We start from the raw sequence: 20,387 nt of genomic DNA on the forward strand, positions 1-20,387 counted from the left end.
CCATTCTTAGGAGCTATGATCCAGCCCCAGTATGAGGATCAATCCATTTTGCACTTCTCCTGGTGAAGACACCACCTAATTTCTTGTGAAACCTGAGCTACTAGACCCATGGTATAAGTCTCCTGCTTCCCTCCCTGCATTGGATCTGGTCTAACTTACCCCACAAAGATATGACAAATGGCTTTCTCTGCCATACTGCTCCATCTGAAGTCAGTCACAGTCTGTTTACTTTTGAGGAATTTCTTTATTGGAGTTCCATCTTACCTCACCACAACCATCTGGCTCTTCATGGCCAAGAAAGAGTGAGCCCTGAACATAGTATTCATAACATTTTACAATAGACAACACACATGTAGTGCATGAAATCTTTACAATAACACATTCCAAAACAATCAAACATTTAACAGGATTATTAACCATGAATTTCCTCTGATCCCTCTATTATCAACAGCTACTCAGCTTTTTAGCTCTTGCAATACAATGACCTTCTCAGCATTCCTACTCATAGGAATCCCTGAGTCAATGATTTTTGTGCAGGTGCAAATTCATGAAGACCTGTTCCATTAGTTATGTAATGTGCTGAATTTCTCTCTATGGTAGAACCTTTCATTTGTAGCACAATGTGTGAGGTTTTCACTCCTCACACTTCATCATTCATTGAGGGGGCTCATTTGAAATTTTTAAAAAGTTTTGTCCATTCAACTGACGTATCACAACATTACAACAGTATAATCCAATCAGCTTGCATTTTTAATGACTCTATTTCCTGTTAGATTCATGTCTACATTTTCCACTCTTCCTACAACAAAACCCAATTTTGTTTCAAAATGTCATCACCCCTCACAAATTGTTCAGTTATATCAAGCTTATACTTCACGATCACTCCTCTTAAATATATATTCCCTGAAGCCTATCTCTCCCTGAATTTGCCTGTTGGAGGCCATTCTTGTATTTTTTCCACTGACCAATGTATAATTGGGATTCAAAGCTATAGCTGAATTTCCCCCATTTCTATTCACACAATTTAACCAAATATGAACTTTCTGATGGTGACTATATGACTTCTAAGTGAAGTCCTTTCCTTATCCATGTGCTTTATGTCCAGAAATGTCTGCTTACTTTGAAGGTTTTTCAAATACTCTGTCACTTTGATAGGTTTTATCCCCAGTATCAACTATTTTGTGTTCCATAAAGGCTCAACTACCTTGACATTGCAGGCTTCCTTGCTGGCTATGACTGAAGATCATACTGAAGAGTACTCAGTTTCATTTATACTATGTAAATTATAAGCCATGAACAAATAACTCATATTCATATGATATTCATACATTCATAAGGTTTTTCTTCCATTTGAGTTGAGACTTGGTAAGCTCTGCCTCCTACAGATATGCTCATCTTGGTCCCTTCCAGAGCATTCCCTCCCTCATGAGTTCTCTTCTGTGATGTGTCACTGTGACTTCCCACATTTATCACATTTAAAGATTCCTCTCCAGTATGGGTTCTTTTATGCTTGGTGAGATTTGATCTGATATTAAAAGCCTTCCCACACTCATTACATCGGTATGGCTTCTTTCCAGTGTGGATCCTTTTGTGTTGGTCAAGAACTGATCTGTAATTGAAGGATTTCCCACACTCACAATTATAGGGCTGCTGCCCACGGTGGACACTTTTATGGTTAATAAGACTTGAGTGTGAGATGTATGCCTTCCCACACTCATCACATTCATAGGGTTTCTCGCCCGTATGAATCCTTTTATGCACTGTCAGGCCTGAGCTGTTCCTGAATGCCTTTCCACACCTATCGCATATATAAGGTTTTTCCCCTGTGTGAATCCTCTTGTGTTGAGAAAGGAGTGAACTGTAATTGAAAGACTTCCCACAGTCAACACATTTGAAGGGTTTCTCCCCAAGATGGACTCTTTTATGGCTTAATAGAGTTCTGCTTGAGAAAAAAGCTTTTCCACATTCATCACATGTGTACGGAGTCTTGCCAGGGTGGGTACTTTTATGGTTAATAAGGCTTGAGTGTGAGATGTAGGCTTTTCCACACACATCACATTCATAGGGCTTCTCCCCCGTGTGGATTCTTTTATGCACTTTAAGGCTTGAGTTGTTTCTGAAGACCTTCTCACACCTGTCACATTCATAAGGTTTCTCTCTAGTGTGGACCCTTTTGTGTTGAGAAAGGAGTGAAGTGTAATTAAAAGATTTCTCACATACATCACATTTGTAGGGCTTCTCCCCAAGATGGATTTTTTTGTGGTTTATAAGGGTTCGGTATGTGATGAAAGCTTTTTCACACTCATCACACTTATAGGGCTTTTCCCCAGGGTGTACGCTTTTATGATTTATAAGGCTTGAGAGTGAGATGTAGGCTTTCCCACATTCTTCACATTTGTAAGGTCTCTCCCCAGTGTGGATCCGTTTATGTACTTTAAGGCCTGAATTATTTCTGAAGGCTTTTCCACACTCATCACATCCAAAAGGTTTTTCCCTTGTATGAATCCTTTTATGTTGTTCAAGGGCAGAGCTGTAATTGAAAGACTTCTCACAATAACTACATTTATAGGGCTTCTCCCCAAGATGGATTCCTTTGTGGTTTTTAAGGCTAGAGCGTGAGATATAGGCTTTCCCACAAACATCACACTTATATGGTTTTTCCCCAGTATGGAGCCTCCTATGGACTTTGAGGCCTGAATTGTTCCTAAATGTTTTCCCACACAAGTCACAAACATAAGGTCTCTCTCCAGTGTGAATGGTTTTATGCTGAAGGAGAAGTGAGTTATAGCTGAAGGATTTTCCACAATCCTTACATTCATGAGCTTTCTTCCCAGGGTGAATGCTTTTATGAACTGCGAGGCCTGAGCTATAGCTGAACGCTTTGCCACAGACCTCACACTTGTAAGGTTTCTCTCCCGTGTGGATCCTTTTGTGCACTATAAGGCCTGAGCTGTTCCTGAAGGCCTTTCCGCATTCATCACATTCATAAGGTTTCTCTCCAGTGTGGATGACTTTATGCTGAATGAGGAGAGAGCTATAATTAAATGATTTCTCACACTCATCACATTTATAAGGTTTATCTCCAAAGTGGATGCTTTTATGGTTTAGAAGTGTTCTGCAGGTAATGAAGGCCTTCCCACACTCATCGCATTCATAAGGTTTCTCGCCTGTGTGTATCCTTTTGTGGACCCTAAGGCCGGAGCTATTACTGAAAGTTTTCCCACAGATGTCACATTCGTAGGGCTTCTCCCCTGTGTGGATCCTTTTGTGGACTCTGAGACCAGAGCTGTTCCTGAAAGCCTTCCCACACTCACCACATTCGTAGGGCTTCTCCCCTGTGTGGATCCTCTTATGCTGGTCCAACACAGAGCTGTAATTGAAGGATTTCCCACACTCATCACATTTACAGTTCTTCTCCCCAGAGTGGGTGCTTTTATGGTTTATAAGGCTGGAGTATGACATGTAGGCTTTCCCACATTCCTCACACTTGTACGGTTTCTCCCCAGTATGGATCCGTTTGTGGACTCGAAGGCTTGAGCTACTCCGGAAAGCCCCTCCACAGTCATCACACTCATAGCGTTTTTCCCCAGTATGCATAATTTTATGTTGAACAAGGCGTGAATTGTATTTGAACGATTTCCCACACTCCTCACATCTGTGTGATTTCTTAGCAGCACTGGTTTTCTGCTGTACACCAGGATGAGAGTTTCCATTAAGGTTCTCCACACATTTGTCTTGTTCACTGCTTATCTGTTCTATAGGGACAGTCTGGTGTGTAATATGTTTTGAGCTTGGATACAACCTTTTCTCAGATGCCTCATCTTCCTGTTCCATCTTTATATTTGCTGTGTTCTTGGCTTTGCCAATCTTTTCCCTGGTGCCACTTTTGTCTTCCATCCTCCTTTTTCCCTCCGGATTTTCCAATCGACTTTCTACCTTGCTATCCCAATCACAAGTTTCACCAACCTTAGATTCCTGTATATGATCCTTGTGAAAACCTTCCACTTTTGGCCACACAGATTCTGCATTTCCATCATTTCCATACTTTTCAGTTGATTCCTCATTCTCAGTGCCCCTCGTCTTCAAATGTGACACTAAATCAAGAAAACGAAAATGATACCTGTTCACTTTGTTTAGAAGACACTGGAAAAATTACATCCAAATTCACTCATTCACCTGACAAATATTTACTGACTGCATGCTGTGTGATAGGTACCATTTTTAACTGCAGGGAACAAAAAGGGACATGCCAAGATTTCTACCCCTGTGGAGCTGATGTTAAAATGTTAGAGCCTTGGATTTTCAATGGAACAAAGAGTTTTTCTATTCTTGCATGACAGTTTAGTAGGAGGGCAAATGAAATGGGTTGAAATGATGCACAGGACCACAGACGATCATCACCTAGTCATGAAAAAACAGAGGGTAGAACAAATCTCTGAATAAGAGGAAACAGAAAGATTAATAAGACAAAAGGTAAGAAGACATAATCAGCAGAACTAAACAGATAAAGCTAAAAAAAAGAGAAGAAATTAGCACCTAGGTGGAGGTACTGGGGAGACGGTAATGAAAACATGAAGACAGTCATGAGAGACATGAGAAAGAAAGCAAACTACAGCTTTGTGGAGTTGGTTTGGCCTGTTGGACTTTCCCTCCAAGGAAAACCTGACCCTGGAAAGTGGGTAGTCAGGGAGGAATTCTACATGGAAGAGCATGCTCCATCCAGCCTGCCAGGCAAAGATGCATCATTTTTACTTTATGAACAGACTAACAGCAGTCAGAGCATATCAAAGATTAGAAGCTAAAATGCAAACCACCAAGCAAAGGAAATACTACTACCTGGATTCAAATACTTAACCGCATGATCTCAAGAAAGTGATTTACCCTCTTTGTGCCAGTTTCCTCATCTGTAAAATGAGGGCAATGGGGCTGACATGAATATTAAGTGAGATAACATATATAAAGTGTTGTGAACAATGCCAACTACTTGGTGAGTGCTATATGCATAATTATTACTACTTACTGAGGTCGGGTTATTTGATTGGAGTTGGAACCTGAGTATAAAGCACAGGACTCAGGAAAGGTAAATTCCTTCCTAGAACAGATTTTAGGGCTCAAGCAGGGCTTCTTTGTTCCTCTTGAAAGTACTCTACTTGTCTCTACTACTTTGGGCAGAGTAGTTCATGTTGCTGAAATGTGAGGACAGGCAGTGGAATCCCATAATCATCAGCTGCAGCACATCTTTTATCAGGGACCATGCTCCATCATTCCCTTTAGCCTTGGCCCATCCACCTCTATTCATCTTCAGCCCTCAGGAAAGAAAGATGTTCAAGTTCCTATAGCCATAAAGCCAAATCCTCTAAAATAAACATAAAAGGGGCACCTGGCTGGTAGGGCATGCAATTCTTGGTCTTGGGGTCATGAGTTCAAGCCCCATGTTGGGCACGGAACCTACTTAAAGTTAAAAAAATAAACACACAAAACTTGATAGAGAAAAACAAAAAGGGAAGGGCTATAAGGGGGGGGACTAGCCATATTAGGTATTAAAATATACCAAAAAGCCTCTATAAATAAAGCAGCATGGTACTGGTGTATGGCCAAATGGAATAGAATAGAAAGTCCAAAAATAGTCCTAATTACACACAGATATCAAGCATATGATAAAGATGTCAGATCAAATTATTGAGGCAAAGATGGTATTTAGAATAGTGTTGGAACAACTATAAAACCATTGGAAAAAGATAAAATCAGATTCATTCTTTACACCATACTCAAGAATAAACTCCAAGTGCAGCAGATCTCTAATTATAAAAATGTGATGCCATACAAATACTAGACGGAAACATGAGTGAATGTTTCTATAATCTGATTACAGAAAAAGTTTTCAAACTATGACTCATATGCAATAAGAGAAGATTGATAAATTTGTATAAATACAAATTACATGTCAAAAATGCTATAAGCAAAATTAAGAAATGGCAAAAATGAAAGAAAATATTTACCATGTGCATCATATAGAGGGGCTAATATCTCTCATACAAAAAATTTTCAGAAGTTGAAAAATATAGACTAAAATTCCTACAGAAAAATGTTCAAGAGAAAAATTTGCAAGAATGAACAATTCACAAAAAAATATTAAAATGTCCTGCAAACATGTTTTCAATGTCACTCATAAGAGAAATGCAAATGAGAACTACACTAAGATACCATTTCTCATCTGTTGTATTAAAAGCTTGACAATACACTCTGTTGGTGAGGCTGCTGCAGAAACAGGCACTCTCATATGTTAATGGAATGCAAACTGGCATAAGCTCTGTTGAGGGGCATTTGCCAATATCTAACACAACTGTGTGCATTTACACTTCAATCCAGAAATCCCATTTAGGAATTTATACTGAAAATCCACTTCCAACAATACAAAAAAGCATATATGCACAAAGCTATTCATGGTAGCATTATTTGCAACTACAGAATTTGGAAAACTACCTAAACGTCCAAGCATAGAAGATCTATTAAATAAACTATGGCACATAATCGCAATGGAGTACTAAAAAAAATTAGGAACATCTCAATAAATTGATTGAGAGGGAGCAATTTTCAGGATGTAAAGAGGAAAAAAGCATACATGCTACATTTTATATATAAGGAAGAAAAATAAGAAAATGAGCATATATCTGCTTATCTTCATAGTAATGAGAAGCCAGAAATCAGTAAAGCCCCATTACCTGTAAATGGAGGAGTGGGGAGGACAGTGCAAAATGAGAGGGAAGACAGACACTCTAAGAACAGCTTTTTGCACAGTTTTTACTTATGGAAGCATGATAATACGCTGCATATTCAAAGAATAAAATTAAATCAGTGAGAATTACAAAAAGGAAAAGCAGCTAAACCAGAAAGCAAACGGAAACAAATGAACTCATTTGTGTTTGACATGAATACTGTAACCACAGGAAGGGAACAAAAACAAACTGTAACCTGAGGAAGGGAACAAAAAGAAACAAACAACTAACCCATGTAACTTAGGCACACAATTATTACATAATATGTGACTATCTACTTTTCAGTCTTGGGAAGGAGGGGGTGGTGGGGAAGCACTGAAAACAACTGAACACTTTTTTTTTTTTTTTAAATATATGAAATTTATTGTCAACAACTGAACACTTTTTAAGCAGGTTTGTTTTCTGCAAAGATATGGGAAAAGTAATTTTTTAAAATTATTATAATTTTTTAATGTTTATTTTTGAGAGAGAGCACAAACAGGGGAGGGGCAGAGAGAAAGGGGGACAGAGGATCCAAAGCACGCTCTGTGCTGACAGCAGAGAGCCCAATGCAGGGCTCGAACTCACAAACATGATCTGCACTGAAGTCAGAAGCTTAACTGACTGAGCCACCCAAGGTGCCCTGTTGGCAAAGTAATTTTGAAACAATTTTAGATGTGGTGGGGGATTGAGTAAATATGTGGTTTAGTTGCAAGCCAAGGCTCTCCTGGAGGAAGAGGAGACCTAAAAATACAGAATAGGGGAAGACAAGAAAGAACCTGTAGGGATGAATCAGAGATCAGTGTGAACTCATGATTTCTAAACATATATATGTGTGTGTGCACATGTCTGTGTATTCACAGGTATGCACACATATTCCCTAGCTCTCTGCTGAAAAGCCAAGAAGCAAAAGATATCTTAGTGGTAATAAGCACATCCAGCACTCTGTTCTTAGTCTCTACGACCATTACCTACTAAAAGGAACTATAGCTCCTCAGAGAAATGGCAGATTCTAGGCTAGGGCAGGATACACACAAGGTAAGCTGGGGCATCTTGTTATGCCAACAAGTAAGGAGATGCTTAAAAATGACAGGACATGTCATAAGACCACAAGCCAGCCTGGCCACACATTTTAGGCTCCATAATAATAATGTACAGTAATGAACTACACACCATTGAAAATGGGATTTTGTGAGTCCATACATAAACGGGAGAAAGAGAAGCTGCTTACTTACAGGAGAATGCCAGGGCCAGTTAGTATACATGGAGAAAACAGTAGAGTTGAAAATAAATTAGTATTCTGCAACTATCAGAACAAAGACTGGATCAGGGCAGAATTATCACTGGATTCTAAATCTAGGGGAAATTTTGAGAAGGTGCAGTACATATGCACAATCTTAAAATATTCACCGCAGACTGAAAGGGAAAAATAGTAATTATACAGTAGAGAAATTAGACAATGTCTTGGCCAACTGTGGTAAATTAATATCACCAATGGAGGCAGATTGACATTATGTGCTTCCCGAAGTGACATCCTGAGGACACATCACCTACAAGAATGCAGCACCGAGCAGTTTGCCAACCTTTGTTAGATAATATCAAGGAATCAGAATTTAGGATGGTATGATAATGGCACTGTGGCTGTTAGAAGTGTCATTTTTGTTTGTAGACTGAAAGTATGTTAGAATGTAATGGCATTATGTCTGAAGTTTCCTTTAAAAAACTTTAATAGGGGCGCCTGGGTGGCGCAGTCGGTTAAGCGTCCGACTTCAGCCAGGTCACGATCTCGCGGTCCGTGAGTTCGAGCCCCGCGTCAGGCTCTGGGCTGATGGCTTGGAGCCTGGAGCCTGTTTCCGATTCTGTGTCTCCCTCTCTCTCTGCCCCTCCCCCGTTCATGCTCTGTCTCTCTCTGTCCCAAAAATAAATAAAAACCGTTGAAAAATAAATAAATAAATAAATAAAAAACTTTAATAAAGGAAAAATACAAAGGGAAAGGTGAAACAAATGTAGCAGAATTAAAATAATTATTGAAGCTGATCTATGGGTGTATGAAATTCATTGTACTATTTTACTTTCCTGTATGTTTAAATTTTTTCATAATAAAAAATTAAAAGAAAAAAGATCACTCATACTAGTTTCAGTGGGCAAATGAATTAGAGAGAACCGAGTCCTGAAGTCTGGGAGGAGGTTACTAAAGCCAATCAAGAAGACTCATGTGCCCTATCAAAATATAGCATTTTACACAGAGCTAGAACAAACAAACCCAAAATTTGTATGGAACTACAAAAGACCCTGAATAGCCAAAATAACTTTGAAAAAGAAAAGCAAAGCTGGAGGCAGCACAATTCTGGACTTCAAGGAATATTAAAAAGCTCCAGGGAACAGAACAGTTATGGTGCTGGCACAAAAACAGACACACAGATCAGCAGAACAGAATACAAAACCCAGAAATGAACGCACAATTATATGGTCAATTAATCTTTGCCAAAGCAGGAAAGAATATCCAAAGGGGGAAAAGACAATCTTTTCAAAAAATGGTGTTAGAAAACTGGACAGCAACGTGCAAAAAAATGAAAGTAGACCACTTTCTTACACGATACACAAAAATAAATTCAAATGGATTTGAAAGGCCTAAATGTGAGACAGGAAACCATAAAAATCCTAAAGAAGAACACAAGTAGTAACTTCTTTGACACTGGCCATAGCAACTTATTTTCAGATATATCTCCTGAGGCAAGAAAAACAAAAGCAAAAATAAACTATTGGGAATTCATCAAGATAAAAAGCTTCTGCACAGCAAAGGAAACAATCAACAAAACTAAACGGCAACCTACAGAATGGAAGAAAGTATTTGCAAATTACCTATGTATGGATAAAGAGTTAGTATCAAAAACATATACAGAAACTTAACATCCAAAACATGAATAATCAAATTAAAAAAATGTGCAGAAGACAGGCATAGACATTTTCCCAAAGACACACAGATGGCCAACAGACACATGAAAGGATGCTCAACATCACTCATCATCCAGAATGGCTAAAATTAACAACTCAGGAAACAACAGGTGTTGGGGAGGATGCAGAGTAAGGGGATCACTTTTGTACTGTTGGTGGGAATGCAAACTAGTGCAGCCACTATGGAAAATAGTATTGAGGTTCCTCAAAAAGTTACAAATAGAACTGCCCTATGATCCAGCAATTGCAGTACTAGGTATTTACCCAAAGAATACAAAAATACTAATTCAAAGGGATACATACACCCCCATGTTTACAGCAGCATTATCTACAATAGCCAAATTATGGAAACAGCCCAAGTGTCTGTCCACTGATGAATGGATAAAGAAAATGTGGTATACATATAAAACGGAATACTACTCAGCCATAAAAAAGAATGAAATCTTGCCATTTGCAATGACATGCATGGAGCTAGAGAGTATTACGCTAAGTGAAATAAGTCAGTCAGAGAAAGATAAATATCATATTCTTTCATTCCTATGTGGAATTTAAGAAACAAAATAAATGGGCAAAGGAGCAAGAGAGAGAGAAAGAGAGAGAGGGGGAGATGAAAGAAAAGAAAAGTTCAAGAAACAGACTCTTAATTAAAGAAAACAAACTGGTGGTTACCAGAAGGGAGAGGGATGAGGGATGGGGGCAATGGAGGGATGACGGGGCTTAAAGAGTGCACCTGTCATGATGAGCACAGGGTGATGTATGGAAGTGCTGAATCACTAAATTGTATACCTGAAACTAATATTACACTGTACGTTAACTGAATGGAATTTAAATTCCTCTCTAACTCCTCTCTAGTTGTCAGCAGGAAGCATGACCCAACAGTCTGGTAACATCAGTCAAAAGTGCTAGCTTTAGAATGCCATCTGCTCCTTCCAAATTACACATCCTACCACCTCTGAACTCCTTGGTACTTGTCATTCATGTTCTATCAATGCCCAAAAAAGCCTCTGCACATAATAAGAACCTGCCCTTAATTCTTGCTGTCCCTGCACAAAAGAGTCAGACGCCCCTTCTTAAAGAGACTGGACAACTCACAAAAGAATCGTGGCTTACTCTGGCCAAAAAGTCCTGCTATTAACAGGCTGTAATGAGCAATGCATCAGCAGCTACTCTAGATTTCCAGATTACCAAACATTCCACAAGTCTATTTGCCATCAAGTGTCACATCAGGATTCTGTACCTTAAGTTCTTTTTATATATTTGGCTTGGAAATGACCAAAAAAACAAGACATGTGAGCACAAAATTCTTACCAATTCAGAAGAAAGAATACCTAGGAAACTGGAGAATGAGACAGATGAAAGATGGAATCAAGGAATACAGATGAATAGAGAGAATATGTGTGCTTTAGTTATTATTGCATTTAGTTTATGAATATCAGCATTGTAAATGGTTAACATGAGTTGGTTCTATTGCTTAAAAGTAGAAATAATGATGAAAGGTGATTTTTCCTTAAAGTAAAAAATGAAATAGAACATTCTCATACCTGGTAGTGGTGAAGAGATTTCTAGTCATCCTGAGGAAAAAGGTAAGCAGAGGAGATTCTGAAAGGGAGACTGAGAGATTTTCTGAAGCTAAATGGGCAGAGACTGGCTGGAAGGGAGTCATTAACAGAATTAGGGTATTAGGCTAGCATAAAGCTAATAAGCATCATAAACACAAGATCAGGAGAGAAAACCTACTTGGTCTTATTTGTTCTTTAAGCACTCTACACGAACTGTTATAATAATGATTTGGCATGTTTAACAATTTACCAGTAACTGGCTGAGTTAATGTAAAACAAAAATTATTTTGACTGATCTCTTCTTTAAAAACCCTTGCTAAAGTACGTCCTAGTAGAACCTCATTGAGTGCATCATTGATGAAGTAACAAAAAATTGAAAACAACCCAAATGGCTCCAAACAGATCTAAAAAATTATGGAATATTAAAAACACTCAAACAATAGTCAATCTGTTACCACAGTGCTGTTTTGTTGTTGTTTCCAAAGCTCTTTGTATTCTGATGATGCCTAAAATACAGTAGAAGGAAAAAAGCAAGGGGACAGAACTTTGGAGCATACCCTATCACCTCTGTGAAAAAAGGGGAACTAACTACATTCACATCTGCCCAGTATTTGCATAAACAAACTGGATGGTTACACTCTAACAAATGTAACTGTCTAGGGGTTTGGGCATGAGAAGATGACTGAGCGGGAGCAAACCTTGTCACTGATAACTGCTTATATTAAACATCTAAACCATAGGAGTATTAAATATATCAGTAAACATATTTAGAAAATTATTAACAAAACAAAACCCTCAGGCTTTCAAATAGAAAACAACCTAGTGGCCACCTAGTCTAAACGTTTTTAGAGCAGCACACCCAGCCCTGGCACTTCCCGTTCATCTTTCACATCCCGGTTGTCCCTGAGTCTAGAAGCCTCTTCCATATTCCCCCTACCTAGTCAACTCCTCAACTTTCAGAGTCCACGGCAAGCCACCTCCTCTGGCCGTACCCCAGTCGGTACACGGGTGAGCTTCCCCAGAGCAAGTGTCTGGAAGCTCCTCCCCGGGGCTCGATCTGCACCTGTGGCTGCAACCTCTCAACTTCCCAACCAAGGGAAGAAGCGGGGGGGGGGGGGGGGGGGGGGGGGAGGGGAGTACTGAAGCAGATCACCCCTAGGGGTCCCTCTAACACTCGTAATCACTCTCACGTCCTAGGGCCAAACTTAACTGCAAGGGGGAGTCACACCAGGGGAATTATTTTAACGGGCTCATGTCCAGGACTCCCCTCCGGCCCGAGAAAGCAGCGAATAGTACAGAAAGACAAGAGCCAGGCCCCAGTCTTTCTCCGGACGCTGGGCAACCCCAACCCGGCCCTGGCCGCTCGGACGGCCGGAGTTGGGGCCCAGAGAGAGACCAGCCTGTTCCAGGGGCACGCCCCACACCCCTCGGCTGGCCTGAGGTCTTCCCTCCGCTCCACTCCCCCCGGAACGTGCCTCCTGAGGTGTGTATAGGAAGGGGGAACGCTTCCCTCCATATCCCGCCCAAGACCCAAGGGGTAGCCAAGACTTGGCCACTAAGGGAAGGGCGTGGCAGGCGAGGGCCCGGGGCGGAAGCGCGGGCAGCCGCGAACTCACGTACTAGCTGTGTGGCGGCTCCGCGGGAGCCCGGCCGCCGGCGGGACAAAAGCGCGGACGGCCCGGCCGGAAGGGCCCGCGCTGGCTCTAGGGCACTTCCGAGTCCTCTCTGGGAGGCTGGAGGACGGACTCGATGATATTTCTCCGTTCGGGCACGTGACCGTGGTGCATTCGGAGGGCGTGGGCGCGGGGCGAAGCTAGTTGTACTGTACTGCTTTGTAGCCCGTTTGGGGCCGCATCCGGGAGACAGGAGGAGACGCTTCCAGGTTTTGTGGACTTCATGTTCCAGGGTGGGGATGACAGTAAGGCAAATGAGGGGCTAGGTAGAATAAACACCTAACGACTCTACCTGAACACGGAACACTTTACAGAGTGAGGCGCGGGGCCGCCCCCGGGAGGAGGCGGAGCTGAGAGTCGAGTCGGTGGGCTCCGTCCGCGCCACCCCGAGAGGTAGGCCGGGGGCAGACGCGGCGGCCCGGAAGAGCGTCCTGCGAAGCGCCTGGGCTGTGGGAACGCTGGGCGCGGCGGAAGCGCCCCAGGACCGGGCTGGAACCCCGGCCTGGAAGGACTTTTGAAAGAGATCCTTTTTTTTTTTTTTAAGTAACATCTGCATATTTTTCATCTTAGGTTTACGTAATTGCAAAGAAAAATTTTTGGCACACTGTGCTGACATTTAAAAAAACAAAACCTCTTATTTTAGACGAGTACAATGGACTCTGAATCCACAATTTAATATTCGCTTTTAACGGAAAATTTACATCATTTCAGATTTTTCCTTGAACCTATATTTTATGTCCCTCATGAGATTTTTATTCTCACCTGAAATATTTTCATTCTGTTAGCCTAATGTAAAAAAGTTAAATGCTTTAAATTGTATTGTTTTCTCTAGCATCCATCTTCGTAACGGAATCAGAAGTTTACGTATTTTTCTCACTCAAGTGTTGTTTTCTGGATTATTAGCAAAATTATATGTATTGCTAAATTTCAATGATCAGTTCTTAGACTAAAGATAAAATGTTCTGGAAGCAAACTTTTAATAAGATCGATTAAAAAAATTTTTTTCTTCAACGTTTATTTATTTTTGGGACAGAGAGAGACAGAGCATGAACGGGGGAGGGGCAGAGAGAGAGGGAGACACAGAATCGGAAGCAGGCTCCAGGCTCTGAGCCATCAGCCCAGAGCCTGACGCGGGGCTCGAACTCACGGACCGCGAGATCGTGACCCAGCTGAAGTCGGACGCTTAACCGACTGCACTACCCAGGCGCCTCTTAATAAGATCAATTTTTGAAAACAGTTCAAGTTATGCAAAGTACTTGGGTGAATTTCACTTATCGCTGTAGTGAGCCGGTATTCAGCATCAATTATGTGTCTAGTTTTTATTCTTTATAGATGTAGGTGCAAAGTAAATGGAGGGAATAGGTGCTTCCTTGTAGCAATGGGTTCTTGATCTGCTTCGGCTCCATGCAAGAAGGCGCAACTCAGAGTGAGTCTGGGCCAGTGTGAGGTGTGTTCTGTTAGAGAAGAAGGGAGACCATAGGAAGGAGCAGGGCCCCAGGCCCTTCTGAACGCAGCACAGGTTTAGGGAAAAGCACTTGCTGGAGTTAAGAATTGAGAGTTGATTCCCCTACATCTACCCCAATCGGTATAGCCTGGCCAACATACAGAGCATTTGAAATGTGACTAGTGCCGTTGAAGATCTGAATTTTTAATCACATTTAATTTCAATAGCCACACGTAGCTAATGTCCTCTGTATTGGACAGCATTGCTGTAGAAGTTGCTGCAGGCAGTGCTGCCAGAAGAATTCACATAACCAGATTAAAGGTTATTGGTGTTAGTTAGCCTGCCACCCATGGCAGGGAAGACTGGATTTTTCTCTTTAGGCAGCAAGGTGCCTAATGTTTATGTTCAGGTTGGGAGGTTTTGCTCAATGAAAGGTAGTGGGGGCTGGAGGTGGGAGGTGGGGGGGATCATTGGGAAGCTACATAAATCATCTTAATTAAGGTGATTTTTACTTTAACTAACGGTTTTTCCTCCATGAGCTTTGTCACACTTTAGACACCTTTTGTTTGGCCTTGTGTCTACACACACACACTACCCTTTTCCAGTACCTGTGTTTTATGGATATCTACAAATCAGAGCAGAGTGTGTAGATCTGCACTGATCAATATGGAAGCCATCATTTATATATGACTATTAAGCACATGAAATGTGGCTAATCTAAATTAAGATGTGCTGTAAATATAAAATCCACATCTGATATCTAAGATTTAGTAGAAAAAGAGAATGTAAAATGATATTTTTAATGTTAATTAGATGCTGAAATAATATTTTGGTTTTATTTGGGTTAAGTAAAATAAATATATAATTAAAATGAATTCCACCTGTTTCTTTTTATTTTAAATGTGTATACCAAAAAATTGGAAGTCACAAGACTCACATTACATTCTATTTGACAACGCGGCTCTAAGAACCCAATAGGTACAGCTATGACCTCCTGAGGTTGCTCTTGCTTTCCAGCTCATCTGTCTCCTTTGAAGTAGTTCAAGTACAGATTAATGTTAAGCTATGCCCACAGGGGCTTTACTTCCAACTCCATTTTTAGTCATTGAATTGGGTCACAAATATAAAATAAAAGTTCCCTCCCATTTTAACATATGTACCGAGCTCACTATAGTTTGGAAAAGAAAGAAAAATTAGGAAAACTAACTACTTTTAATCCTGCTACCTAGTGACAACCACTATTAATGTCTAACTTCCTTTTCTATTGCCAATTTGCAGATCTTTTTCAGATGGTTGTAATAGCACTATAGATGCAATTTTTATATAGTGTTTTTACAAATATTATACCATACAATTTTCCATGTAACAACTCTTTGTGATATTCCACTGAACTATGATCTCCTTAACTCTTCTGTTGTTAACCAATCTTTCTGTTGGAAAGAGGTTCTTTCCAACTGAGTCTCTTTAAAAAATATGATTCAGTGCTCTAAAAATAGTGTGCAAAAGCTTTTTGAGAGGGAACAAACAAGAGGCTCTTAACTACAGAGAACAAACTGAGAGTTGATGGGGGAGGTGGATGGGGGGTGGGGTAAAGGAGGACAGTTGTAATGAGCACTGGGTGTTGTGTGTAAGTCTTGGAATAGTTGGCAAGAAGAATAAAGAATCAGTCAAGGATGTAACCCATCACTATCATTATTTCCTACTGCAGCTGAAAATGAAAAAAAGCAAAAGATGAACTAAACTTATGGAAAGATTCTTGGATGCACTATTTGCATGAGTGGAAAGATTCGGTATCAGAATGATGTCAGTTCTCTCTAGATCGATATTTAACTATTATCCCAGTAAACAATAGCAACAAAATCTTAAGCAACACACAATTGATTTTAAAGTTCATGTGGAAAGGGGCGCCTGGGTGGCGCAGTCGGTTAAGCGTCCGACTTCAGCCAGGTCACGATCTCGCGGTCCGGGAGTTCGGCCCCGCGTCAGGCTCTGGGCTGATGGCTCGGAGCCTGGAGCCTGTTTCCGATTCTGTGTCTCCCTCTCTCTCTGCCCCTCCCCCGTTCATGCTCTGTCTCTCTCTGTCCCAAAAATAAATAAACGTTGAAAAAAAAATTAAAAAAAAAAGTTCATGTGGAAAAAATGAAGATTGATTGTTTCTAGCTAGGAAATGCCTAGGAAAAAAATACAAGTGACCACGGGGGGGGGGGGTGGGGTACTATTACAGCATATTAACAAACTGGTGTAATTCTAGGACACAAAGCCTAAAAATAAACCTAAATAAGTGTTTAGTATCTGATAAAGGTAGCATTTCAAATCAGTGGGAAAAAGGTGGTATAAGGACAACTATGAAGCATTAAGGAAAAATAAGGTTGGATTTAAAACACAAGTCTTTATACCAGAGTAAACGCCAGATGTATCCAAGATGTAAAATGTGCTCTCACTAACAATCCATAAAAGTAATAGAAAAAATACTGCTGCTTCCCCACCTCCATAAAAGTATTAGGAAAAACAAAACAAAACAAGACCACACTACACACCCATACACAGGAGATTTCTTTGATCATATTGGAGTGGAGAAGGTTTTGTTTTGTATTCTTTTCTACCATAACACAAAATCCAGAAATCATAAAAATAAAGAGTAATTCATATACATAGAAATAAAATATTTTTGTATGGCAAAACCACCATAAGTAAAAAAAAAAAAAAAAGAATGACTAATGGAAAAAATATTTGTTTTTTATATCAAAAAGGGTAAATTGGAGGAGCTTGGAAAGATGGTGGACTAGGAGGACCCTGAGCTCACCCCACCCCATGCTTATAACCAGATACCATCCACATCCAAGTCAATAAACCAGAGAGCAATCTGATGACTGGAAGAACAAACTCCACAACCAAATATGGAGAAGAAACTGCAGCTGAAAGGTTAGGAAATTCAGAAAGGTAGAGGGAGGCTGCCCTTAGTGAGGGAGCTATGTGCATGGAAAAGGCAGAGAAATGGACCCTCACAGCAGGAGCTCACATGGGGCACACTAGAGTGTATTATGCTAAGTAAAATAAGTCAGCAGAGAAAGATAAATACCATATGATTTTACTCATATGTGGAATTTAAGAAACAACAGATGAACATAGGAGAAGGGGGGGAAGAGAAGAGGGAAACAACGAGGCTCTTAATGACAGAGAACTGAGAGTTGATGGGGGAGGTGTGTGGGGGATGGGCTACACGGGTGATTGGTATTAAGGAGGGCACTTGTGATTAGCACTGGGTGTTGTATGTGAAGTCATGAATCACTGAATTCTACTCTTGAAACCAATACTGCACTGTATGTTAACTAAAATTTAAATGAAAAGTAAAAACAAAAAACAAACAAAAAAACACAGAGGGGCAGAATTGCTTGAGTTTGTAAAAACAGTGGGACTTGGGGCCTGGAACTTTAAGTCAGCTCTCTCAACACTGGGCAGGCTGGGAGGGTGAGGGATAGCTGGGTTGCCACCCTTAAAGAGATAGCAGCCTGTGTGGAGAGGCAACATGAAAACAACAGTTATCGCAACACCAGGGGCAAATGGGAGACAGATATGTTCACACTGCTTTCAGAGTGTGTTAGGAGATTTCTCCAAAAACAGGGGAACTAGCAGGTGTCATTTTTCTTCCCCAGCCCCAACATAAACACAGAGTCACCTGTGGGAGACAGGGCTGCACAAACACTTGCTACCTAACTTTCCAGCAGTGTGCCAAGCCCACAAGTTCTCCTAAAGACTAGCCCACTCCAAGCCTGCTAGTCCTGGGCTGTGGGGTAAATTTTATTAAAGCCATGGCAGCATCCCACCCTGTCACCTGGTGCACAGATGCCACAGCACATCCTGCCCAGCATCCATGCTACGCCCAGCTGAGCCTCTCCAGCCACTGTCCCACACCATACCTGGCCATTGATATGCGCCATACCCAGCCTTGTGCACATGGCTGCCCTGGCACTTAGCCTCCAGCCACTGCAGCACTTCCAGGGATCTGTCATAGGACTAGTGGCCCAATTCAAATTTTGCTTACATTTCTGCCCCACTCCCAAATTCCACAGCAGACACACCCCCTCAGAGCTGGCCTGCCTGGGTCCTACTAACACTATAGAGACTAAGCATAGCCCACAACAGGAAGACTGTCAGCAAAGAACAACTGCACTGAAGGAAAAGTGACTGAGACCCAGTAGGGCAATAAGCATTACACATAGGATATTCACTTGAAGTGCCAGGTTCTGGTGAACAGAAGACACTATACTACAGGGCAGGCACTCCAGGACCTCTTCATAAAGTCACTACTTTCAAGAGCAGAAAACATAGCTGACTTTCTTAATCTACATAAACAGACACACAAATGAGGAGAAAGAGCAATTTATCCTAAATTAAAGAACAGGACAAGGGCATGGCCAGAGATCTAAGTGAAAGAGATATAAGTAACATGCCTGATAGAGAATTTAAGCAATGATCATAAGAAAACTCCTGGACTGAGGAAAATGGAAGACGTGAGGGGACCCTTTAAGACAGAGATAGAAAACATAGCAGAGATAAGGGCATAATAAATGAAACATGCTTGATGGAATGAACAGCAGCTAAGAAGAAGAACAATTATGACTGAGAACAGAATAGTGAAGTTATGAAGCTGAATGAAAGAGAGAAAAGGAATTGTGCAAAACAAGAATAGACCTGGGAACTCAGTGACTGCATCAAACCTAATAATATTCATATATAGGAGTCCCAGATGAAGGAGAGAAAGGGGGGGCAGGAAATTTATTTGAACAAATGATGGCTGAAAACTTCCTTAATCCAGGGAAGGAAATAGATCCAGATATCCAGATCCAGAAGGCACAGAGAACTCCCATCAGAATGATGAACAAAAACAGACCCACACCAAAATATTTGTAATTAAATTTGCAAAATATGGTGATAAAGAAAAAAATTTAAAAGCCACAGGACAAAAAAATCAGCAACTACCAACAGAAAACCCATAAACCTACAGGAGATTTTTCAACAGAAACTTGGCAAGCTAGAAGGGAGTGGCATGATATATTAAAAGTGCTATACATGAGGGTTACCTGGGTGGCCCAGTTGGTTAAGCGTCTGATTTCAGCTCAGGTTATGAACTTGCAGTTCGTGGGTTTCAGCCCCTTGTCAGGCTCTGTGCTGACTTCTCAGAGCCTGGAGCCTACTTCAGATTACGTGTGTCTCTCTCTCTCTGCCCCTCCCCCACTCAAGTTCTGTCTCTCTTTATCTCTCAAAAATAAATAAACATTAAAAAAAACATTTTAAAAATGCAAACCCTAAAAACACAGATATACCATTTTTGTCTTATCATAATAGCAAGTATCAAAAACTTTGATAACAGATTGTGAGCATAAGAACAGGGGGGAAAGCCCTCACTTTGCCCTGCTGTTGGGAGTGCAGACCCTCTCAACCTCCAAAGAGGTACTTGGCAGTGTGGTACTTTGCTGCATCAGTTCTACTCTAGAAATTACACACCCATGAAATGCTGTATGAAAATGTCATTCACTGCAGCATTTTTAAAAGTAAAAGATTGAAAAACAAAACCTGAAGGCCAAAGTAAGGAAGTTATAAAATAAATTATTGTAGGGGGTGTCTGGATGGCTCAGTTAAGTGTCTGAGTCTTTTTTTTTTTTTAATGTTTATTCATTTTTTGAGAGTGTGAAGCCCACAACCATAAGTACAGAGCTCTTTACACACTTGCCTCATCAGAATTAGGTTTTAGGAGGTTTGTTTTTTCCTAAATTTGCAGGCAAAACAAAAAATCATATTTGGTGGTTGAATTTGCTTATCCTTTCAGTGATATCCAGAGACCACCTCCCCTCCTTAGATCTAGTGTCATCTTAAAATCTTTTGTGGAATTTTTGCTTACCATAGGAACATATTCTGTATCAAAGAAATTCACCTTTTGAACTTGCCATAAATAATGCTAATGTTTTTAATGTCAGTGAGTTCCTTTCACATATGGAAGATT

The 20,387-nt window shown here is 40.7% G+C and overlaps 1 protein-coding gene and 1 long non-coding RNA gene across 3 annotated transcripts; both read right to left on the reverse strand.

Moving 5' to 3' along the window:
* Nucleotides 1–224: 224 nt before the first annotated feature.
* ZFP62 (ZFP62 zinc finger protein) lies at nt 225–12,970 on the reverse strand. 2 transcript variants are annotated; one of them, XM_030315571.1, is made up of 4 exons: nt 12,207–12,841; nt 11,252–11,358; nt 5,021–5,307; nt 225–4,094 (listed from the first exon to the last, which is right to left on the reverse strand). In XM_030315571.1, coding segments are annotated over exons 3-4 (2,784 nt in total). In that variant the 5' UTR covers nt 5,022–5,307; nt 11,252–11,358; nt 12,207–12,841; the 3' UTR covers nt 225–1,311. The 2 variants fall into 2 exon arrangements, with proteins under 2 accessions (XP_030171431.1, XP_030171441.1); XM_030315581.1 differs by lacking the exons at nt 5,021–5,307; nt 11,252–11,358; nt 12,207–12,841 and adding an exon at nt 12,890–12,970.
* A 1,287-nt stretch (nt 12,971–14,257) lies between these two features.
* LOC115514002 lies at nt 14,258–19,509 on the reverse strand. The gene is made up of 2 exons (XR_003968853.1): nt 19,468–19,509; nt 14,258–14,396 (listed from the first exon to the last, which is right to left on the reverse strand). It is a non-coding gene; the product is annotated as an uncharacterized LOC115514002 (long non-coding RNA).
* Nucleotides 19,510–20,387: the final 878 nt, after the last annotated feature.

This window comes from Lynx canadensis, chromosome A1, assembly GCF_007474595.2.
Source record: "Lynx canadensis isolate LIC74 chromosome A1, mLynCan4.pri.v2, whole genome shotgun sequence".
In the NCBI taxonomy this organism is placed as follows: domain Eukaryota; kingdom Metazoa; phylum Chordata; class Mammalia; order Carnivora; family Felidae; genus Lynx; species Lynx canadensis.